Below are 19,124 nucleotides of genomic sequence, written 5' to 3'. Positions count from 1 at the left end.
GATGGGCGGTGTGTGTGTGTGTGTGTGTGTGTGTGTGTGTGTGTGTGTGTGTGTGCGGGCGGAGGAGGGGGGGCGGGGGGTTGCTCCTGAAGTAGGTGATGCAGGAGCAACAGGGAGGGAAATGACCCCCCCCACCATCAAAGGGGCAGGTGTAGTCTTCCGGCTCTGAGAGGTGACATGGGTTGGCGGAGCTGATGGTGCCAGAACTGTTGTAGAGAGCAGCGTAAGACGATGTCATTCGCATAGGATGCAGGCATTCAAATTTTCTCTTAGCCTCAGTGTAGGTCAGTCAGTCCAGGGTCTTGTACTCCATGATTTTCCTTTCTTTCTGGAGAATCCTGCAGTCAGGCGAGCAAGGCGAATGGTGCTCTCCGCAGCTGACACAGATGAGAGGGGTGCACATGGAGTATTATTGGGATGTGATGGGCATCTGCAATCTCGGCATGTGACGCTGGAAGACATATGGCTGAACTTCCTGCACTTAAAGCACCGCATCGGGTGAGGGATATAGTGCTTTACGTCACACCGGTAGACCATGACCTTGACCTTCTCGGGCAAAGTATCACCCTCAAAGGCCAAGATGAAGGCACCGGTGGCAACCTGATTATCCTTCGGACCCTGGTGGACACGCCAGACGAAATGCACACTTCGCCGCTCTAAGTTGGTGCGCGGCTCATCGTCGGACTGCAAAAGAAGGTCTCTGAAATATGATACCCTGGTCCATATTTATGGGGCGAGATGGTTACCGAAATATCCCCCAGCTTGTACCAAGCGAGTAACTCCCGTGACTTGGCAGAGGATGCTGTTTTGATCAAGATTGACCCAGATCTCATTTTGGACAAGGCCTCCACCTCACTGAACGTCCTCTACATGCTCAACAAAAAACTGTGGTCTCATCGTCATGAATGATTCCCATCAGCTCTCGAACATAGAAGGTACCAGGGCGAATAAGATCTGCTGCCATCCTTAGCTTGACGTTCTTCCCATGGTGTGGTCAGGGAGGGGAACGCTTAGAGACTGTTGATGTTTGACCACCAGCAAGAGATGATGTACTACGCTTCATGGAGTGTCATCTGCCCTGATGTCACCCTCTCCAACCAGGGGCCCTCAGGCGCCACCCAGCCGCAGCAAAGGCCACCTGGCAGGATGGCCATTGCTGGGAGTCCCGATGCCCCAGAGGGATGGGCAACTATTCCTTGGCATACATGGGGAGTTAACGGTACAAGCATCAGCAGAGTGATCCCTTTGTGGTCAGGGGGCTCCAACCAACAGGGTACATGGCGGCCTCACCACAACGGACTGGCTACTGTGCTGGATATCAGGTGCAAAGAAGTCCATGGTCATCGTCGGCACAGAAATTGACACTGCATAGTGCATGGTGGAAAACACTCCCAGGAAGGTGTCCTCGCCCAAGAGATAGAGAGTGGGCGGGACTGCAATGCGACGACAAGAAAGTAGGCTAAAGATCTCAATGCACGATGAACACAATGCACCTTGTAAGGCGCTCTTCCCCAACTGGCTCACTCTTCGGGAAAATTTGAAGAATGGAGGACAAACCCCACAGGGGACCATCACATAAAGGCCGAAACTTGTGAAACTCCTTTTAGTCACCTCGTACAACAGGCAGGAATACCTCGGGCCTATTCTAACCGCCAGACCCACAGGGGGGTTTCTTGGGAGAAAGTATGGGATAGAGTAGTGTTCACCTGCACCTTAAATGTGCGTTCTGTCATGAATTCACGGATGAAAAGGGATAGCCGACCTCAAAAGCCCCAGGGGAACAGAATGCGGAGGATGCCTGTCCTGCAACAGGTACCATATGCCCTCTCCAGATCAAAAAATGTAGCTACCATTTGGTGTATCCTGAGAAAATTGTTCATGGCATAAGTTGAGACAGCAACAAGATGGTCAATTGCAGAACGATGCTTTTGGAAACGGCATTAGGCAGTTGTTAAAGGGTTTTAGGACTCCAGCCACCAGCCTAAACGGCAATTTACCACACGCTCCAAAACCTTACAGACACTACTCGTGAGAGAAATGGGGCGATAGCTAGAGGGAGAGATGTTTGTCCTTTCCAGGTTTCGGAACAGGAATGATAATAGCTTCCTGCCATCTTCGGGGAAAGGTACTGTCAGCCCCAATTTGATTAGAAAGGCAAAGGAGATAACGCAGACTACGACATGATAAATGCAGCAACATTTGGACGTGGATGCCATCCAGTACTGGGGTGGAAGAACAAGAGGAACAGAATGCATGCTGAAGTTCCCGTATAGAAAAAAAGGTATTATAGCTTTCGCTATTTTGAGATGAGAAGCAAGAGGACACACTTCTGCTGCTTGTTTCTTCAGGAGAAAGGCTGGTGGGTAATTAGAAGAGCTCAAAATCTCAGTGATGTGTTGACCCAATGAGTTAGAAATTGCAACTGGGCCCACTAAGGTACCTTGCATGACAGTTAGCCCAGAGACCGGGGAAAAACTAGACGTACCGGGTAACCATCAAATTTGACTCCTAACTACAGTTGATGGAGTGATGGTGCTAAAGGAGCTGGTAAAGAAATCCCAGCTTGCCTTCTTGCTATCACGTATGATGTGACGGCATCACACACCTAACTGCTTATAGCGGATACAGTTGGTCAATGTAGGATGATGGCGGAAAACGTGAAGAGCACGTCTCCGCTCGCATACTGTGTCATGGCACACCTCGTTCCACCAAGGAACTGGGGGAAGCTGGGGAAAATGGAAGGGACAAGGTAATAAACATTCCGCAGCTGTAAGAATAACTTCCATAACATGAGTGACCTCAGCGTCAATGCTAGGAAATGGACAGTCATCAAATGTTGCTATAGAGGAGAAAAGTGTCGATTTGGCTTGGAAAACTTCCAGCCTCTTGGGTACACAGACGGCAGTTGTGGCTGTAAACGAAGGACACATGGAAAATGGTCACTTGAGTGAGTATCAGCAAGAATGAACCATTCAAAGTGCCAAACTAGCAGAACAGTACCAACCAAAAGGACCAAGTGACCAGCAAATGCAGGTGGGGGCGGGGGGAGGGGGGGGGGGGGGGGAGCTGACCAAGGAGATGAAGGAGATCGGCTCTTGCCATTGGTGTGGTCAATGGAATGTATACAGGGTGGTCCATTGATCGGGACAAGGCCAAATATCTCACAGAATAAGAATCAAATGAAAAAACTACAAAGAATGAAACTTGTCTAGCTTGAAGAGGGAAACCAGATGGCACTGTGATAGGTCAAACGGATATCAACTGCATTTTTAAAAAAATAGGAACCCCCATTTTCATTGCATATTCGTGTAGTACGTAAAGAAATATGAATGTTTTACTTGGACCACTTTTTTTGCTTTGTGATAGATGGCGCTGTAATAATCACAAACATATGGCTCACAATTTTAGATGAACAGTTGGTAACAAGTAGGTTTTTTAAATTAAAATACAGAATGTAGATATGTTTGAACATTTTATTTCGGTTGTTCCAATGTGATACATGTACTTTTGTGAACTTACATTTCTGAGAATGCATGCAGCGTGATTACCTGTAAATACCACATTAATGCACTAAACGCTCAAAATGATGTCCGTCAACCTCAATGCATTTGGTAATACGTGTAACAACATTCCTTCTGTAATGTTCACACATGCACTTGCTGTCAGGCGTTGTCGGTGGATCACGATAGCAAATATCCTTCAACTTTCCCCACAGAAAGAAATCCGGGGACGTCAGATCCAGTGAACGTGTGGGCCATGTAATGGTGCTTCGACGACCAATCCACCTGTCATGAAATATGCTATTCAATATCACTTCAACCGCACGTAAGCTATGTGCTGGCATCCATCATGTTGGAAGTACATTGCCATCCTGTCATGCAGTTAAACATCTTGTAGTAACATCGGTACAACATTACGTAGGAAATCAGCATACAATGCACCATTTAGATTGCCATCAATAAAATGGGGGCAAATTATCCTTCCTCCCATAATGCCGCACCATACATTAACCCGCCAAGATCGCTGATGTTCCACTTGTCGCAGCCATAGTGGATTTTCTGTTGCCCAATAGTGCACATTATGCCGGTTTACGTTATCGCTGTTGGTGAATGACGCTTCGTCGCTAAATAGAACGCGTGCAAAAAATCTGTTATTATCCCGTAATTTCTCTTGTGCCCAGTGGCAGAACTGTACACGACGTTCAAAGTCGTTGCCATGCTATTCCTGGTGCATAGAAATATGGTACGGGTGCAATCGATGTTGATGTAGCATTCTCAACACCGACGTTTGTGAGATTCCTGATTCTCATGCAATTTGTCTGCTACTGATGTGCGGATTAGCCACAACAGCAGCTAAAACACCTACTTGGGCATCATCATTTGTTGCAGGTCATGGTTGGCGTTTCACATGTGGCTGAACACTTCCTGTTTCCTTAAATAATGTAATTATCCAGCAAATGGTCCGGACACTTGGATGATGTCATACAGGATACCGAGCAGCATACATATCACATGCCCGTTGGGCATTTTGATCACAATATCCATACATCAACACGATATCGACCTTTTCCGCAGTTGGTAAACGGTGCATTTTAACATGGGTAATGTATCACAAAGCAAATATCATCCACACTGGCGGAGTGTTACATGGTACCACGTGCTTATACATTTGACTATTACAGCGCCAGCTATCACAAAGCGAAAAAAGTGGTCCAACTAAAACATACATATTTCTTTACGTACTACATGAATATGTAATAAAATGGGGGTTCCTATTTAAAAAAATGCAGTTGATATCCATTTGACCTATGGCAGCACCACCTAGCGGGCCAACCATAGCGCCATCTGGTTTCCCCCTTCAAGCTAGACAAGTTTCGTTCTTTGTAGTTTTTTCGTTTGATGCTTACTTCTTGAGATATTTAGCCCAGTCACTATCAATGGACCACCCTGTATGGTACAGAGAGAGATGGTGTCTCCAGAAAAGGAAAGATATACAGCAACAACTTGACAGGAACTGTGAAAGGGGATTGGGCAATAATGGATAGTATCGTGGAGAAGAATCTTAAGCCTCCATGTGCCAGAACGTCATCAACAGGGAGGAGATCAAACTGGACTGTTTGGAAATGAGAGAAGACAAAGCGATCATGGGAATGTGGCTTTGTTTCCTGAAGACAGATGGTGACTGGGGAGTAGGGTTGTAAGAGGATCGACAGTTTATACCAATTAGAGTGAATTCTGCAGATATTGCAATGGATAATTGACATAGATATAGCAATGGACAATTGACATACGGTGGACGAAAGAAGGAAAAATCACACTACGCTTGCCATCAACTCAGCGACCGCTGAGAGCCAGTGATCGATGGTGTGGAATGGCATTCAGCCAGAGGCAGAAGATCCTGATCCATAGGTTGTTTGGGGGCAGCTCCCGCTGCCGGTGATCAGCTGGTTGATCAGCCGCCGGTGAAGTGTCTCAGCGACAAGGAAGGAGGACAAGGGCAGCTACTGCTGAGTGGTGCTGTAGAAGAGACACTTGTGGTGGAGAAGGAGAGGAACTGTGTTTCTTACGAGCTTTCTTGGAAGCAGGATGTTGAGATAAAGGAGGAGTTGAGGGTTGTGAGGTCTGGGGATGTAGAAAATCTTCATGAGTAGGCTCTGTTTTGTAAGTCCGGATGTCCAATTTTGGGGCCTGTGATTTAGCAGGAGTGATGAAGGTTGAGCCTTAGAGTAAGCAGGTGAAAGTGGGGAGGCTGAACGGGTGATCTTTGGGCTGGCCGATCTGACAACCGTGGCGCTAAAGGTGAGATTGCTAGTTTGCGTGGCCACCACCTTAGTAGGTCGAGGAGAGGTGAGGACAATGCTATATTTACCCACTGGGAGCACAATGGGCTTTCTAATGGCGATTAACTTATGAGCAGCAATGGTAGACACCTTTTACTTCACTCGGATTTCCTGAATAATTCGTTCATCTTTAAACACAGGGCAATCTAGAGGGAGCAGCTTGCTCGCCCATACAGTTGATGCAATGAGCGGACGGGGGTGGACAATCACCCGCATGGGCATCCCTGCCACAGGTAATGCATTTGGTTGGATTGGAACATGACTGGTGGGTATGATTAAACCTCTGTCATTGATAGCAACATGTATGGTTGGCGATGTAAGGGCGAACTGAAATTATCTCATAGCTCGCTTTAATGTTCAATGTAAGTTGAACTCTGACAGATGTCAACAAGAGAGTGCAGGTCAGTGCCAAGTCCTTTACAATCCTTTTCATTACTCAATGTACGGCCGTTACTCCCTGATCAGACAGTTAATTTTGAATCTCCTCCTTTGATAAACTGTTGAGTGATCCAGTATAAACCACATCACGCAATGTGTTTAAAGTACGGTGCGCTTCCTCCCTGACGGGGAAGGTGTGTAGCACTGTAGATCAAAGCAATTTGTGTTGGTTCAAATGGCTCTGAGCACTATGGGACTTAACATCTATGGTCATCAGTCCCCTAGAACTTAGAACTACTTAAACCTAACTAACCTAAGGACAGCACACAACAGCCAGCCATCACGAGGCAGAGAAAATCCCTGACCCCGCCGGGAATCGAACCCGGGAACCCGGGCGTGGGAAGCGAGAACGCTACTGCACGACCACGAGATGCGGGCAGCAATTTGTGTGCCTGGAGGGCACTGTCTGTTTCTAACGACAAGGTGCCATTTCATAACCTGGAACAAGACTTTACAGGACCTGCAATTGCATCGACACCTTTCTGAATAATGAAAGGGTTTACTGTTGAGAAGTCTTGACCTTCGCTGGACTGAGAAACAACTAGGAACTCTGGCACTGATGAAAGAATTTTCTGTGGCTGAGACTCATCTAGCTTTCTCTTGTGGGCAGAAGGTACCAGCCCGGGTAATCACCCCTCCCTGGGCCTGGCCTTTACTAGGGGGTATGTATGTCTCCTACTTGTCTACCCGGGGTGAGGAATTACGCATTATCCTATCACTGGCTATGTATGGGAAAGCGTGGGTCAGCCGTAAGACACACACAGGGGGGAAAGATAGGAAAAGGGAGGAACAAAGAAAAAGGAAGAAGAGAAGAATTCTCAAACACCGCAGCAGAGGAGCTACTAAGAAGCAAGGAAAGCGGAGACATACTGTACGTTGTAGAGATAAATGAAGAGAAACCACTCCATTCATACACAAGCATCCGTCTCTGGAGGTAGGCGCAAAAACTAACTCCCAAAGAGAGGGAGAAGGTGATGTGGCGGTGGTGGGGGTGGGGGTGGGGGGAAGTATCTGGGGGACGGGGGGATGTGGAATGGGAAGGTACGCAGCCTGGAAAGGAAAGAGAGCTGCACAAGTTCGGGGTCCTGTGCTTGGCACACACGTATCCACAAAAGAGTTGTGGACCCCCGAGGGAGAGGAGTGGGGGGAGGGGGTGGGAGGGGGGGGGGAGGGGGTGTGAGAGAGAGAAAGAGAAAGAAAAAGAGAGAGAGAGAGAGAGAGAGAGAGAGAGCACAGCACATCTTTTTTAATTTATGGAGGAGGAATCTCTATTCATTACTTTCATAAGAGATTTAGCAGTTCTTGGTGCCTGTGTGTGTGTGTGTGTGTGTGTGTGTGTGTGTGTGTGTGTGTGTGTGTGTGTGTCAGTTGTAACACTATTTTATTCTGATTGGCTGGTTGGTTTAAAAGAGGGGGGGGGGACCAAACTGCTAGGTCATCGGTCCTTCATTCCGATGAAAATAATTCCACAAGGGTGGGAGTAAAACAATCAAGACATACGAAACACAGCTGGAAGGAAGGAGAAAACCACAAGAATGACAGAAGGGCAACAAACACTAAAATGGACAAAACCGGACAAGGAAACCACAGAGAGACGCAATAAACATGTAGAAGAGATCAAAACAAGAGAGCAGATTACCATGGCTGGCTGACCATGAGAATAAAAAGGAGAAGCCAGCCACTCTGCAACACATTAAAACCTCCACCCTAAAAGCACTAGGGTGGAGGACACAAAGGGACAAAGGACATGCACTAAAACTTAGATCAAATGAAAAAAACCACCCTCACGAATGAAATATAAAACTAAAGCTGCTGTTGAGGCATGGTCGCCCAAAACCAAAAGCAGGGTGCTGGGAAAGTTAAAAATTCGCCGCAGAGTGGCTAAAAGTGGACAGTCAAGCACGAGGTCGACAACGGTCATTTGTGAGCCACAGTGACTGTGAGGTTGGTCCTCGCGACGGAAGAGGTAACCATGCATTAGCCATGTATGGCCAATACGGAGACGGTAGAGGGCAACTGATTCCCTGCGAGAGGACCACATGGAAGACTTCCACAAATTCGTAGTCTCCTTAATGACACGCAGTATGTTGTGCATACTGTTATGCCAAACCCATCTCTCAAAGCCGAAAAACCCCACTACATAAGACACAACGCAGGTCAGTTTCGGTGATGCCCATCTCCAGAAGCGGTTTCCGTATAGCCTATTTGACCAGCCGGTCGGCAAGTTCATTGCCTGGGATTCCAATGTGTCCTGGGGGTCCACACAAACACCACTGTATGACAAGACCATTCCAGGGCATAGATGGACTCCTGAATGGACGCTACCAAAGGATGGCAAAGGTAGCACTGGTTGATAGCTTATATGCTACTCAATGAGTCAATACACAGGAGAAATGACTCGCCAGGGCATGAGCGGATGTGCTCAAGAGCACGATATATCACCACCAGCTCTGCACTGAAAACATTGCAGCCATCTGACAAGGAATGCTGTTCAATACGTCCTCCATGAATGTACGCAAAGCCTATGTGACCATCAGCCACTGAGCCACCAGTGTAAACCACATCATGGCCCTGGTACATGTAGAAAATCGAGAGCATGTGATAGTGGAGAGCCAAGGGGTTAATGGAGTCCTTAGGGCCATGCAAAAGGTCCAAAAGAATCTGCAGCCTAGGTGTACACCATGGAGGTGTATGTGAATGGACCTCAATGAGAGGTGGTAACGGGAAAGACTCCAGTTCACACAGAAGGGACTGGATCTGAACCACAATCGTAAGCCCTGATCTCGGCTGCCGATGCGGGAGATGAATCGCCATGGTTGGGAAAAGGAGACGGTAATTAGGATGTGCAAGAGAACTATGAATTTGTGCAACATAACTGGCGAGCAGTTGTGCACGCATAACCTTCAATGGAGGGACTCCAGCCTCCACCAGGACACTGGTCACTGGACTTGTTCTAAAACCTCCCACTGCTAGGTGAACGCCATAGTGGTGCACTGGGTCAAGTTAACGCATCGCTGAGGGTGCCACCGTACCATAAACTAGACTCCCATAGTCAAGGCAGGATTGAACAAGGGCTCTGTAGAGCAGTAGCAGCATAGAGCGATCTGCACCCCAGGTGGTGCTGCTCAGGCAGCGCAGGGCATTGAGGTGCTGCCAGCACTTCCGCTTAAGCTGACGAAGGTGATGTAGCCAAGTCAATCGGGCATCAAAAACCAGTACTAAGAATCGATATGTCTCCACTACAGTGAGTGGATCTCCATTAAGGTAAAGTTCTAACTCTGGATGAACAGTGCGATGCTGACAGAAATAAATGACACACGACTGCGTGGCTGAAAACTGGAAGCTGTGGGCTAGAGCCCATGACTGCACCTTACAAGTGGCTCCCTGTAGATGCCACTCAGCAACACCAGTACTGGAGGAGCAGGACGAAACGCAGAAGTCATCCGCATACAGAGAAGGTGAAACCGACGGCCCTACAGCTGCTGCTAGACTGTTAATAGCCACTAAAAATAAAGGGACACTCAATACAGAGCCCTGTGGAATGCCATTCTCCTGAATATGGGGGGGGGGGGGGACTATGGGAAGTACAGACTTGGACACAGAAAGTATGGAGCGACAAAGTTTTTGATAAAAATCAGGAGCGGGCCCTGGAGACCCCACTCATACAATGTGTCAAGGATACGATGTCGCCAAGTCATGTCGTCTGCTTTATGGAAGTCAAAAAAGACAGCAACCAGATGTCGGAGTCTGGAAAAGGCTGTTTGGATGGCAGACTCAATGGACACAAGATTATCAGTGATAGAACGACCCTGGCGGAAGTGACCCTGACATGGAGCCAGTAGGTCACCTGACTCCAAGACCCAACCAAACTGCTGACACACCATATGTTCCAGCAGCTTACAAAGAAAGTTGGTGGGGCTGATGGGCCAGTAGCTATCCACATCAAGCGGGTTTTGACTGGGTTTGAGCACCAGAATGATGGTGCTCTCCCACCATTGTGATAGAAAGGTGCCATTGCACCAGATCCGGTTGAAGATGGTGATGAGATGTCGGTTGTAGTCAGACAAGAGATGTTTAATCATCAGACTGTGGATCCAATCCAGCCCAGGAGCTGTGTCGGGGCAATGTGCAAGAGCGCTCAGGAGTTCCCACTCTGTAAATGGGGTGTTATAGTGTTCAATGTGGCATGTAGTGAACGAGAGGACTTTCCTTTCCATCCGCCATTTGATGGTGCGAAAGACTGGGGGTTAGTTCTCAGACACAGAGGCTCAAGCGTAGTGCTCAGCAAAGTGCTTGTCCAATGCCATTTGCATCAGTAGATAACACACCATTGATGTTAGTGCCAGGGATATATGTTGAGGTCTGGTACCCAAAAAGACATCTGATCTTCGTGCAGACTTGGGTAGGCGACGTATGGCACCTAATGGTCGACACATACCTCTCCCAACACTCCTGTTTCTGTCGTTTTATAAGCTGGTGTACATGGGCATGGAGCTGCTCAAAGGCTCTAGGGAAGGGTGCCGCTTATGTTGCAGTAGAGATTGCCGATGCTCCTTAATTGCCTCAGCTACTTCCGGCAACCACCAAGGGACTGTCTTTTGCCGGAGGCACCCTAAGGAACAAGGGATTGCTTTTTCCACCACAGAAACAATCATTGTAGTGACCTGTTCAATGACAACATTGATGGCACCATGTAGGAGAGACTCAGCGGTGATAGCAGAGGTGAAGGTTTCCCAGTCTGCCTTGTTTAAACCCCATCTGGGTAGGTGTCCGTGGGCATGATGCCGGGGAGTTACAGGAAGATGGTGAAGTGGTCACTACTACACAGATCGTCATGTGATCTCCAGTGAATAGATGGGAAAAGGCCAGGACTGTAAACTGAAAGATCAATGGCTGAATATGTGCAATGTGCCACAATGAAATATGTGGGGGCACCTGTGTTTAAGAGGAAGAGGTCGGGTTGTGACAGTAAATTTTTGACCTCCCTACCTTGACCAGTAAGTATGGCACCACACCACAAGGGGTCATGTGCATTAAAGTCTCCCAAAAGTAAGAAAGGTTTAGGGGTTGGTCAATCAATCAGTGCAGCCAATACTTTCAGGGGTAATGTACCATCTGGAGGAAGATATATATATTGCAGACAGTTATTTCCTGGGTTGTCCTTATCCTGACAGCCACAGCTTCAAGAGGCATCTGAAGGAGCTCAGGTTCACCACATACTGAGTTCAGGATATAGACACAAACTCCACCTGACACACTATTACTGTTGCTATGGTTCCTGTAATATCCCTTATAGCCACAGAGGGAAGGGGTCCTCATTGCCAGGAAACAGGTTTTCTGGAGGGCAATGCAGAAAGCAAGTGTAAAGCTTAACAGTTGCCGTAGCTCAGCCAGGTGGTGGAAAAAACCCCTGAAATTCCACTGGAGGATTACGTGATCGTGAGACTGGGAAGGCATGAAACACTCAATGAGGCAGTCTACGCCTCAGGGTCACCTGCTGTCACCAGATGAGTACCTGTGCGGTCGACATCCATTGTGTCTGAGAGCACAGTGAGATATAGGTCCTCAGCAGTTGCCAGAATCTCCACCTCATCCTCAGACACAGAGCTTGTAGTTAGTGGTGGTGTGGGAGCCACTGCAGCACCTTGGTTCTTGGGGGTCTTTTTCTTTTTAGGTGTCTCTCACTGCTCCTTAGGTTTGTCCAGCTGGAAGGGCTTCACTGATTCACTCTCAGGGACTGAGGAGGACCGTGATGCCCTACTACCAGCTACCTGTGGTTGCTTCAGCCACTAGCAGGTGACAGGATGGCCACTGGTAGGAACCTGGGAAGGGATTAAACCAAGGGATCCCTTCCTGGTGAAAGGAGCCAAAGGAGACTTACACTTTTCCAGTTGAGAAGTGGGGACTGACATCCCCAATGGCTTGGGGCGGGGGGCGGAGAGGGGGGGGGGGGGTGGTGAAGCTCCTGAAGTAGGTTGTGCAGGAGCAACAGGGAGGGAAGTGCCCCCACCATCAAGGGGGCAGGTGGAGTCTGACAGCTCTGAGAGCCAACTGTATGCGACGGAAAGAAAGATGGTAGAACCGTTGTCGTAGCGGCAGCGTAGGTTGACGTCATATGCATAGGATGTAGCCTCTCATATTTTCTCTTAGCCTCAGTGTAGGTCAGTCAGCCCAGGGTCTTTAATACCATCACCTTGACCTTCTCAGTAATGTGTCACTCTCGAAGACCAAGAGGAAGGCACTGGTGGCAACCTGATTATCCCTTGGGCCCCAATGGACACGCTGGATGAAATGGACACCTCGCCACTCTAAATCGGTGTGCAGCTCATCATCAGACTGTAAAAGAAGGTCCCTGTGAGATATGATGCCCTGGATCATATTTAAGCTCTTGTGGAGCATGATGGATACAGAAACATCCCCTAGCTTGTCACAGGCGAGTAGTGTCCGCGACTGGGTATAAGATGCTGTTTTGATCAAGACCAACCCTGACCCCTTTTTGGACAAGCCCTCCACCTCCCCAAACGTGTCCTCTAAATGCTCCACAAAAAACTGAGGTTTCATTGACAAGAAAGATTCCCCATCAACTCTCATACATATGAGGTACTGGGGTGAATAAGCTTCGCTGCCATCCTTAGCATGGCGTTCCTCCCATGGTGTGGCCAGAGGGGGGAGGGAAATGATTTGGGGTCGTATTTCTAACAAATGAAGTTAGACCTTGACCGCTTAGAGACTGTTGATTTTGACCACCAGCAAGAGATGATGTACTGCGCTTCATGGAGTGTCATCCGCCCTGATGCTATCCACTCCAACCAGGGGCCCTCCCCACGGGTGCCACCCAGCTGCAGCAAAGGCCATTTGGCAGAATGGCCATTACCGGGAGTCTCAATGTCCCGAGGTGATGGGCATCCACTCCTTGGCATACGCAGGGAGTTAAAGGTGCAGGTATCAGCAGAGCAATCCCTGTGTGGTCAGGGGGCTACAACCAACAGGGTACAAGGTGGCCCCACCACAACGGACTGGCTACCGTGCTGGATATCAGGCCCAAATGAGCTAAGAAGTCCATTATCATCGACAGTGCAGAAAGCAATACTGCACAGAGGATGGAAGAAAACGCACCTAGGAGAGTGACCTCACCCAACAGCTGGAGAATGAGCGGAAGTGCAAATCCACGTCGACGAAGAATTCGAGAGGCCTCAGTGCATGATGGACACTATGCATCACGTAAGGCGCCCTTCCCCAATTGGCTCGCTCTTCAGGAAAATTTTGAAAAATGGAGGTCAAACCCACAGGGGTCCATCACATTAAGGCCGAAACGTGTGATACTCCTTTTAGTGACCTCTTAAGACAGGCAGAAATACCTCGTGCCTATTCTAACCCCCAGACCCACAGTGGGGGTGGGGGAGGGGAATTTTATTCTTTGCAATGAGTATGGTTTCTTTATATATATTTTTAAACACAACACACTATTCAGTTATCATATGTTCATAGCATATCTTAATAGTATGCATGTAACTGATCAAAATATGACGACAGCAACACTTACCCTATGCGAAACAAATCTGCCAGTTTCAACAAAGACGCATTTATCAGTATTGGAAATGGGTATTTCTCAAATAACCTTGGGAATCTGACAATTGCCTCACATTGTTCTCCAACTCTGCCAGATCTTAATCCTGAAATGAAAGATCATATATAATTTTTAAACACAGTGACCAACATTCTCTTACATAATTGTGTGTGTTTGATTACTTACATATTATTATTTATGTGGATAGAAAAGTAACAGATATTTTGCCACACAAATAGCAGACAGCATTTATGCAAGGAAACAATAGAAAAATCTGTTAGACACAAAAAAACACTTTTTTAAAAGTACACTATATAAAATCAACAACTCTGAAGAGTGCTGAAGATGGAAAATAATTATCAGACACTTGTCACAATTTTCTGTTTCATACATGTAGGCTGTAATTTGAAAATTAAAATAATTAGTTCATCTAACATCATTAGTGAAAAAAGTAGTGAGGATTCACTGAAAAGCACATGACTACATTTCCTTCCCCATTCTTCTCAAATTGGAGTTAGATCCTTTCTAAGTACGGGGTGGGCTGCAATCTCAATGGCTGCATGGCAAATACAGGACGTGCTTGGATCAAGGAACAGTCGGAATTGTAGTTTTAAATTGTTGTAGTTGTGCTGGGAAAGTTCCTGAGCTTCAAGCACTAATAGAAAGCACAGAAGCTGAAATCGTTATAGGTACAGAAAGCTGGCTAAAGCCTGAAATAAGTTCTGCAAAAATTTTTACGAAGTCTCAGACAGTGTTCAGGAAAGATAGATTAAGCAGAATTGGTGGTGGAGTGTTTGTGTCTGTCAGTAGTGGTTTATCTCATAGTGAAGTCGAAGTAGATAGTCCGTGCGAATTGGTATGGGTGGAGGTTATACTTAACAGCCGAACTAAGTTAATAATTGGCTCCTTCTACCGACCCCCAGACTCCGATGATATAGTTGCTGAACAGTTCAGAGAAAATTTGAGTCTCGTAACAAATAAATACCCCACTCATATGGTTATAGGTGGTGGGGACTTCAACCTTCCCTCGATATGTTGGCAAAAATACTTGTTCAAAACCAGTGGTAAGCAGAAAACATCTTCCGAGATTGTCATAAATGCTTTCTCCGAAAATGATTTCGAGCAGTTAGTCCACGAACCCACTCAAATTGTAAATGGTTGCGAAAACACACTTGACCTCTTAGCCACAAACAATCCAGAGATGATAGAGAGCATCATGACTGATACAGGGATTAGTGATCACAAGGTCGTTATAGCTAGGCTCAATACCGTTTCTTCCAAATCCACCAGAAACAAACGCAAAATAGTTTTATTTAAAAAAGAGGATAAAGTGTCACTAGAAGCCTTCCTAAGAGACAATCTCCATTCCTTCCGAACTGACTACGCAAATGTAGACGAGACGTGGCTCAAATTCAAAGATGTAGTAGTAACAGCAATTGAGAGATTCATACCTCATAAATTGGTAAGGGATGGAACTGATCCCCCGTGGTACACAAAACAGGTCCGAACGCTGTTGCAGAGGCAATGGAAAAAACATGCCAAGTTCAGAAGAACGCGAAATCCTGAAGATTGGCTAAAATTTACAGACGCATGAAATTTGGGACGGACTTCAATGCGAGATGCCTTTAATAGGTTCCACAACGAAACATTGTCTCGAAATTTGGTAGAAAATCCGAAGAAATTCTGGTTGTATGTAAAGTGCACAAGTGGCAAGAAGCAGTCAATACCTTCGCTATGTAGTGCCGATGGTACTGTTACCGACGACTGTGCCGCTAAAGCGGAGTTATTGAACGCAGTTTTCCGAAATTCCTTCACCAGGGAAGACGAATGGAATATTCCAGAATTTGAAACACGAACAGCTGCTAGCATGAGTTTCTTAGAAGTAGATACCTTAGGGGTTGCGAAGCAACTCAAATCGCTTGATACGGACAAGTCTTCAGGTCCAGATTGTATACCGATTAAGTTCCTTTCAGATTACGCTGATACAATAGCTCCCTACTTAGCAATCATATACAACCGCTCGCTCACCGATACATCTGTACCTACAGATTGGAAAATTGTGCAGGTCGCACCAGTGTTTAAGAAGGGTAGTAGGAGTAATCCGTCGAACTACAGACCTATATCATTGACGTCGGTTTGCAGTAGAGTTTTGGAGCACATACTGTATTCAAACATTATGAATCACCTCAAAGGGAACGATCTATTGATACGTAATCAGCATGGTTTCAGAAGACATCGTTCTTGTGCAACGCAGCTAGCTCTTTATTCGCACGAAGTAATGGCCGCTATCGACAGGGGATCTCAAGTTGATTCCGTATTTCTAGATTTCCGGAAAGCTTTTGACACCGTTCCTCATAAGCGACTTCTAATCAAGCTGCGGGCCTACGGGGTATCGTCTCAGTTGTGCGACTGGATTCATGATTTCCTATCAGGAAGGTCGCAGTTCATAGTAATAGACAGCAAATCATCGAGTAAAACTGAAGTGATATCAGGTGTTCCCCAGCGAAGCGTCCTGGGACCTCTGCTGTTCCCGGTCTATATAAATGACCTGGGTGACAATCTGAGCAGTTCTCTTAGGTTGTTCGTAGATGATGCTGTAATTTACCATCTAGTAAGGTCATCCGAAGACCAGTATCAGCTGCAAAGCGTTTTAGAAAAGATTGCTGTATGGTGTGGCAGGTGGCAGTTGACGCTAAATAACGAAAAGTGTGAGGTGATCCACATGAGTTCCAAAAGAAATCCATTGGAATTCGATTACTCGATAAATAGTACAATTCTCAAGGCTGTAAATTCAACTAAATACCTGGGTGTTAAAATTACGAACAACTTCAGTTGGAAAGACCACATAGATAATATTGTGGGGAAGGCAAGCCAAAGGTTGCGTTTCATTGGCAGGACACTTAGAAGATGCAACAAGTCCACTAAAGAGACAGCTTACACTACACTCGTTCGTCCTCTGTTAGAATATTGCTGCGCGGTGTGGAATCTTTACCAGGTGGGATTGACGGAGGACATCGAAAGGGTGCAAAAAAGGGCATCTCGTTTTGTATTATCACATAATAGGGGAGAGAGTGTGGCAGATATGATACGCGAATTGGGATGGAAGCCATTAAAGCAGACGTTTTTCGTCGCGGCGAGATCTATTTACGAAATTTCAGTCACCAACTTTCTCTTCCAAATGCGAAAATATTTTGTTTAGCCCAACCTACATAGGTAGGAATGATGATCAAAATAAAATAAGAGAAATCAGAGCTCGAACAGAAAGGTTTAGGTGTTCGTTTCTCCCGCGCACTGTTCAGGAGTGGAATGGTAGAGAGATAGTATGATTGTGGTTCGATGAACCCTCTGCCAAGCACTTGAATGTGAACTGCAGAGTAGTCTTAAAAAAAAAGTCCATCAATGAGACATTCAATTCTAACATTCTTCTCTTTGTCATGAACAGTCCAGTGATACGTGTTAAACTCAGTTTGTAGACTGATTTATTAGAGCAGTTAAAGGGAACTAAGCAGCAAGCACATCATTCCCCTCTTCCTTTAAAAATCAAAGCCTAATGTATTCCACGACGAGAAAAGGGTGGAGTGCCACTTTCATCTTCCGCTGCCCGCTTGCCACAATATGAAGACAAATCAGGTAAAATGTAGTGCACTGACACAGGTACACTACAAGCACCACGCTGGTTGGGATCTCACCAAATGTGGTGCCTGTGTGTTAGAGGACAGTAGCCTTTTCTCAGTTGCGTTAAAGCCACTTCTTTTTGTGTAACTGGAGAAGTCTTTGACACAGCAAGACTTTTTGCTTCATCAGCTGTAACTTGTTATTTTGTACTTCCAGCCACACATTCTTCCACTGATACATAACTTTCCTCCTCAACAACAACATAATACCACCCAACCACATCCACTCAGAGTAGTACAATACTTTCGTAGCACGTGCCCCTTGCTGCCGTGTCAGCTTGTTCATTTCCCAGCATTACCACCTCGCATGCTATCCAGAAGTAAAGATACAATGGCTCGCAGTCCTTAAATAGAACATTTATTTAGAAAGCGTCAGTTACATCTTATTAACTGGACTATTTCTAAGAACAAGGGTGCCGTAACTTACCAAACGAAAGCGTTAGTATGTTGATAGAGACAATAAAAAACACAAACACACACACAATCTTCAAGCTTTCGCAACCCACGGTTGCTTCATCAGGAAAGAGGGAAGGAGGGGGAAAGACGAAAGGATGTGGGTTTTAAGGGAGAGGGTAAGGAGTCATTCCAGTCCCGGGAGTGGAAAGACTTACCTTAGGGGGAAATAGGGACAGGTATACACCCGTGTGCGCGCACACACACATATCCATCCGCACATATACAGACACAAGCAGACATATGTAAAGGCAAAGAGATTGGGCAGAGATGTCAGTCGAGGCGGAAGTACAGAGGCAAAGATGTTGTTGAATGACAGGTGAGGTATGAGCGGCGGCAACTTGAAATTAGCGGAGGTTGAGGCCTCGTGGATAATAGGAAGAGAGGATGTATTGAAGGGCAAGTTCCCATCTCCGGAGTTCTGATAGGTTGGCGTCAGTGGGAAGTATCCAAATAACCCAGACGGTGTAACACTGTGCCAAGATGTGCTGGCCGTGCACCAAGGCATGTTTAGCCACAGGGTGATCCTCATTACCAACAAACACTGTCTGCTTGTGTCCATTCATGCGAATGGACAGTTTGTTGCTGATCATTCCCACATAGAAAGCTTCACAGTGTAGGCAGGTCAGTTGGTAAATCACATGGGTGCTTTCACACATGGCTCTGCCTTTGATCGTGTACACCTTCCGGGTTACAGGACTGGAGTAGGTGGTGGTGGGAGGGTGCACGGGACAGGTTTTACACCGGGGGCGTTTACAAGGGTAGGAGCCAGAGGGTAAGGAAGGTGGTTTGGGGATTCCATAGGGATGAACCAAGAGGTTACAAAGGTTAGGTGGACGGCGGAAAGTCACTCTTGGTGGAGTGGGGAGGATTTCATGAAGGATGGATCTCATTTCAGGGCAGGATTTGAGGAAGTTGTATCCCTGCTGGAGAGCCACATTCAGAGTCTGATCCAGTCCCAGAAAGTATCCTGTCACAAGTGGGGAACTTTTGGGGTTCTTCTGTGGGAGGTTCTGGGTTTAAGGGGATGAGGAAGTGGCTCTGGTTATTTGCTTCTGTACCAGGTCGGGAGGGTAGTTGCGGGATGCGAAAGCTGTTTTCAGGTTGTTGGTGTAATGGTTCAGGGATTCAGGACGGGAGCAGATTCGTTTGC

General features: G+C 46.7%; 1 protein-coding gene across 1 annotated transcript in view; it reads right to left on the bottom strand.

The window, feature by feature from the left end:
• Nucleotides 1–19,124, bottom strand: part of LOC124795422 (integrator complex subunit 7) — a 171,097-nt gene that overhangs the window by 138,084 nt on the left and 13,889 nt on the right. Inside the window, 1 exon segment of the mRNA XM_047259451.1 lies at nucleotides 13,821–13,950. Within this exon segment, the coding sequence (XP_047115407.1) occupies nucleotides 13,821–13,950 (130 nt within the window).

Source organism: Schistocerca piceifrons, chromosome 4, assembly GCF_021461385.2.
Source record: "Schistocerca piceifrons isolate TAMUIC-IGC-003096 chromosome 4, iqSchPice1.1, whole genome shotgun sequence".
NCBI classification, from domain to species: Eukaryota; Metazoa; Arthropoda; class Insecta; order Orthoptera; family Acrididae; genus Schistocerca; species Schistocerca piceifrons.
Note: the sequence above shows the minus strand (reverse complement) of the source record. Positions and strands in the feature narration are given on the sequence as shown.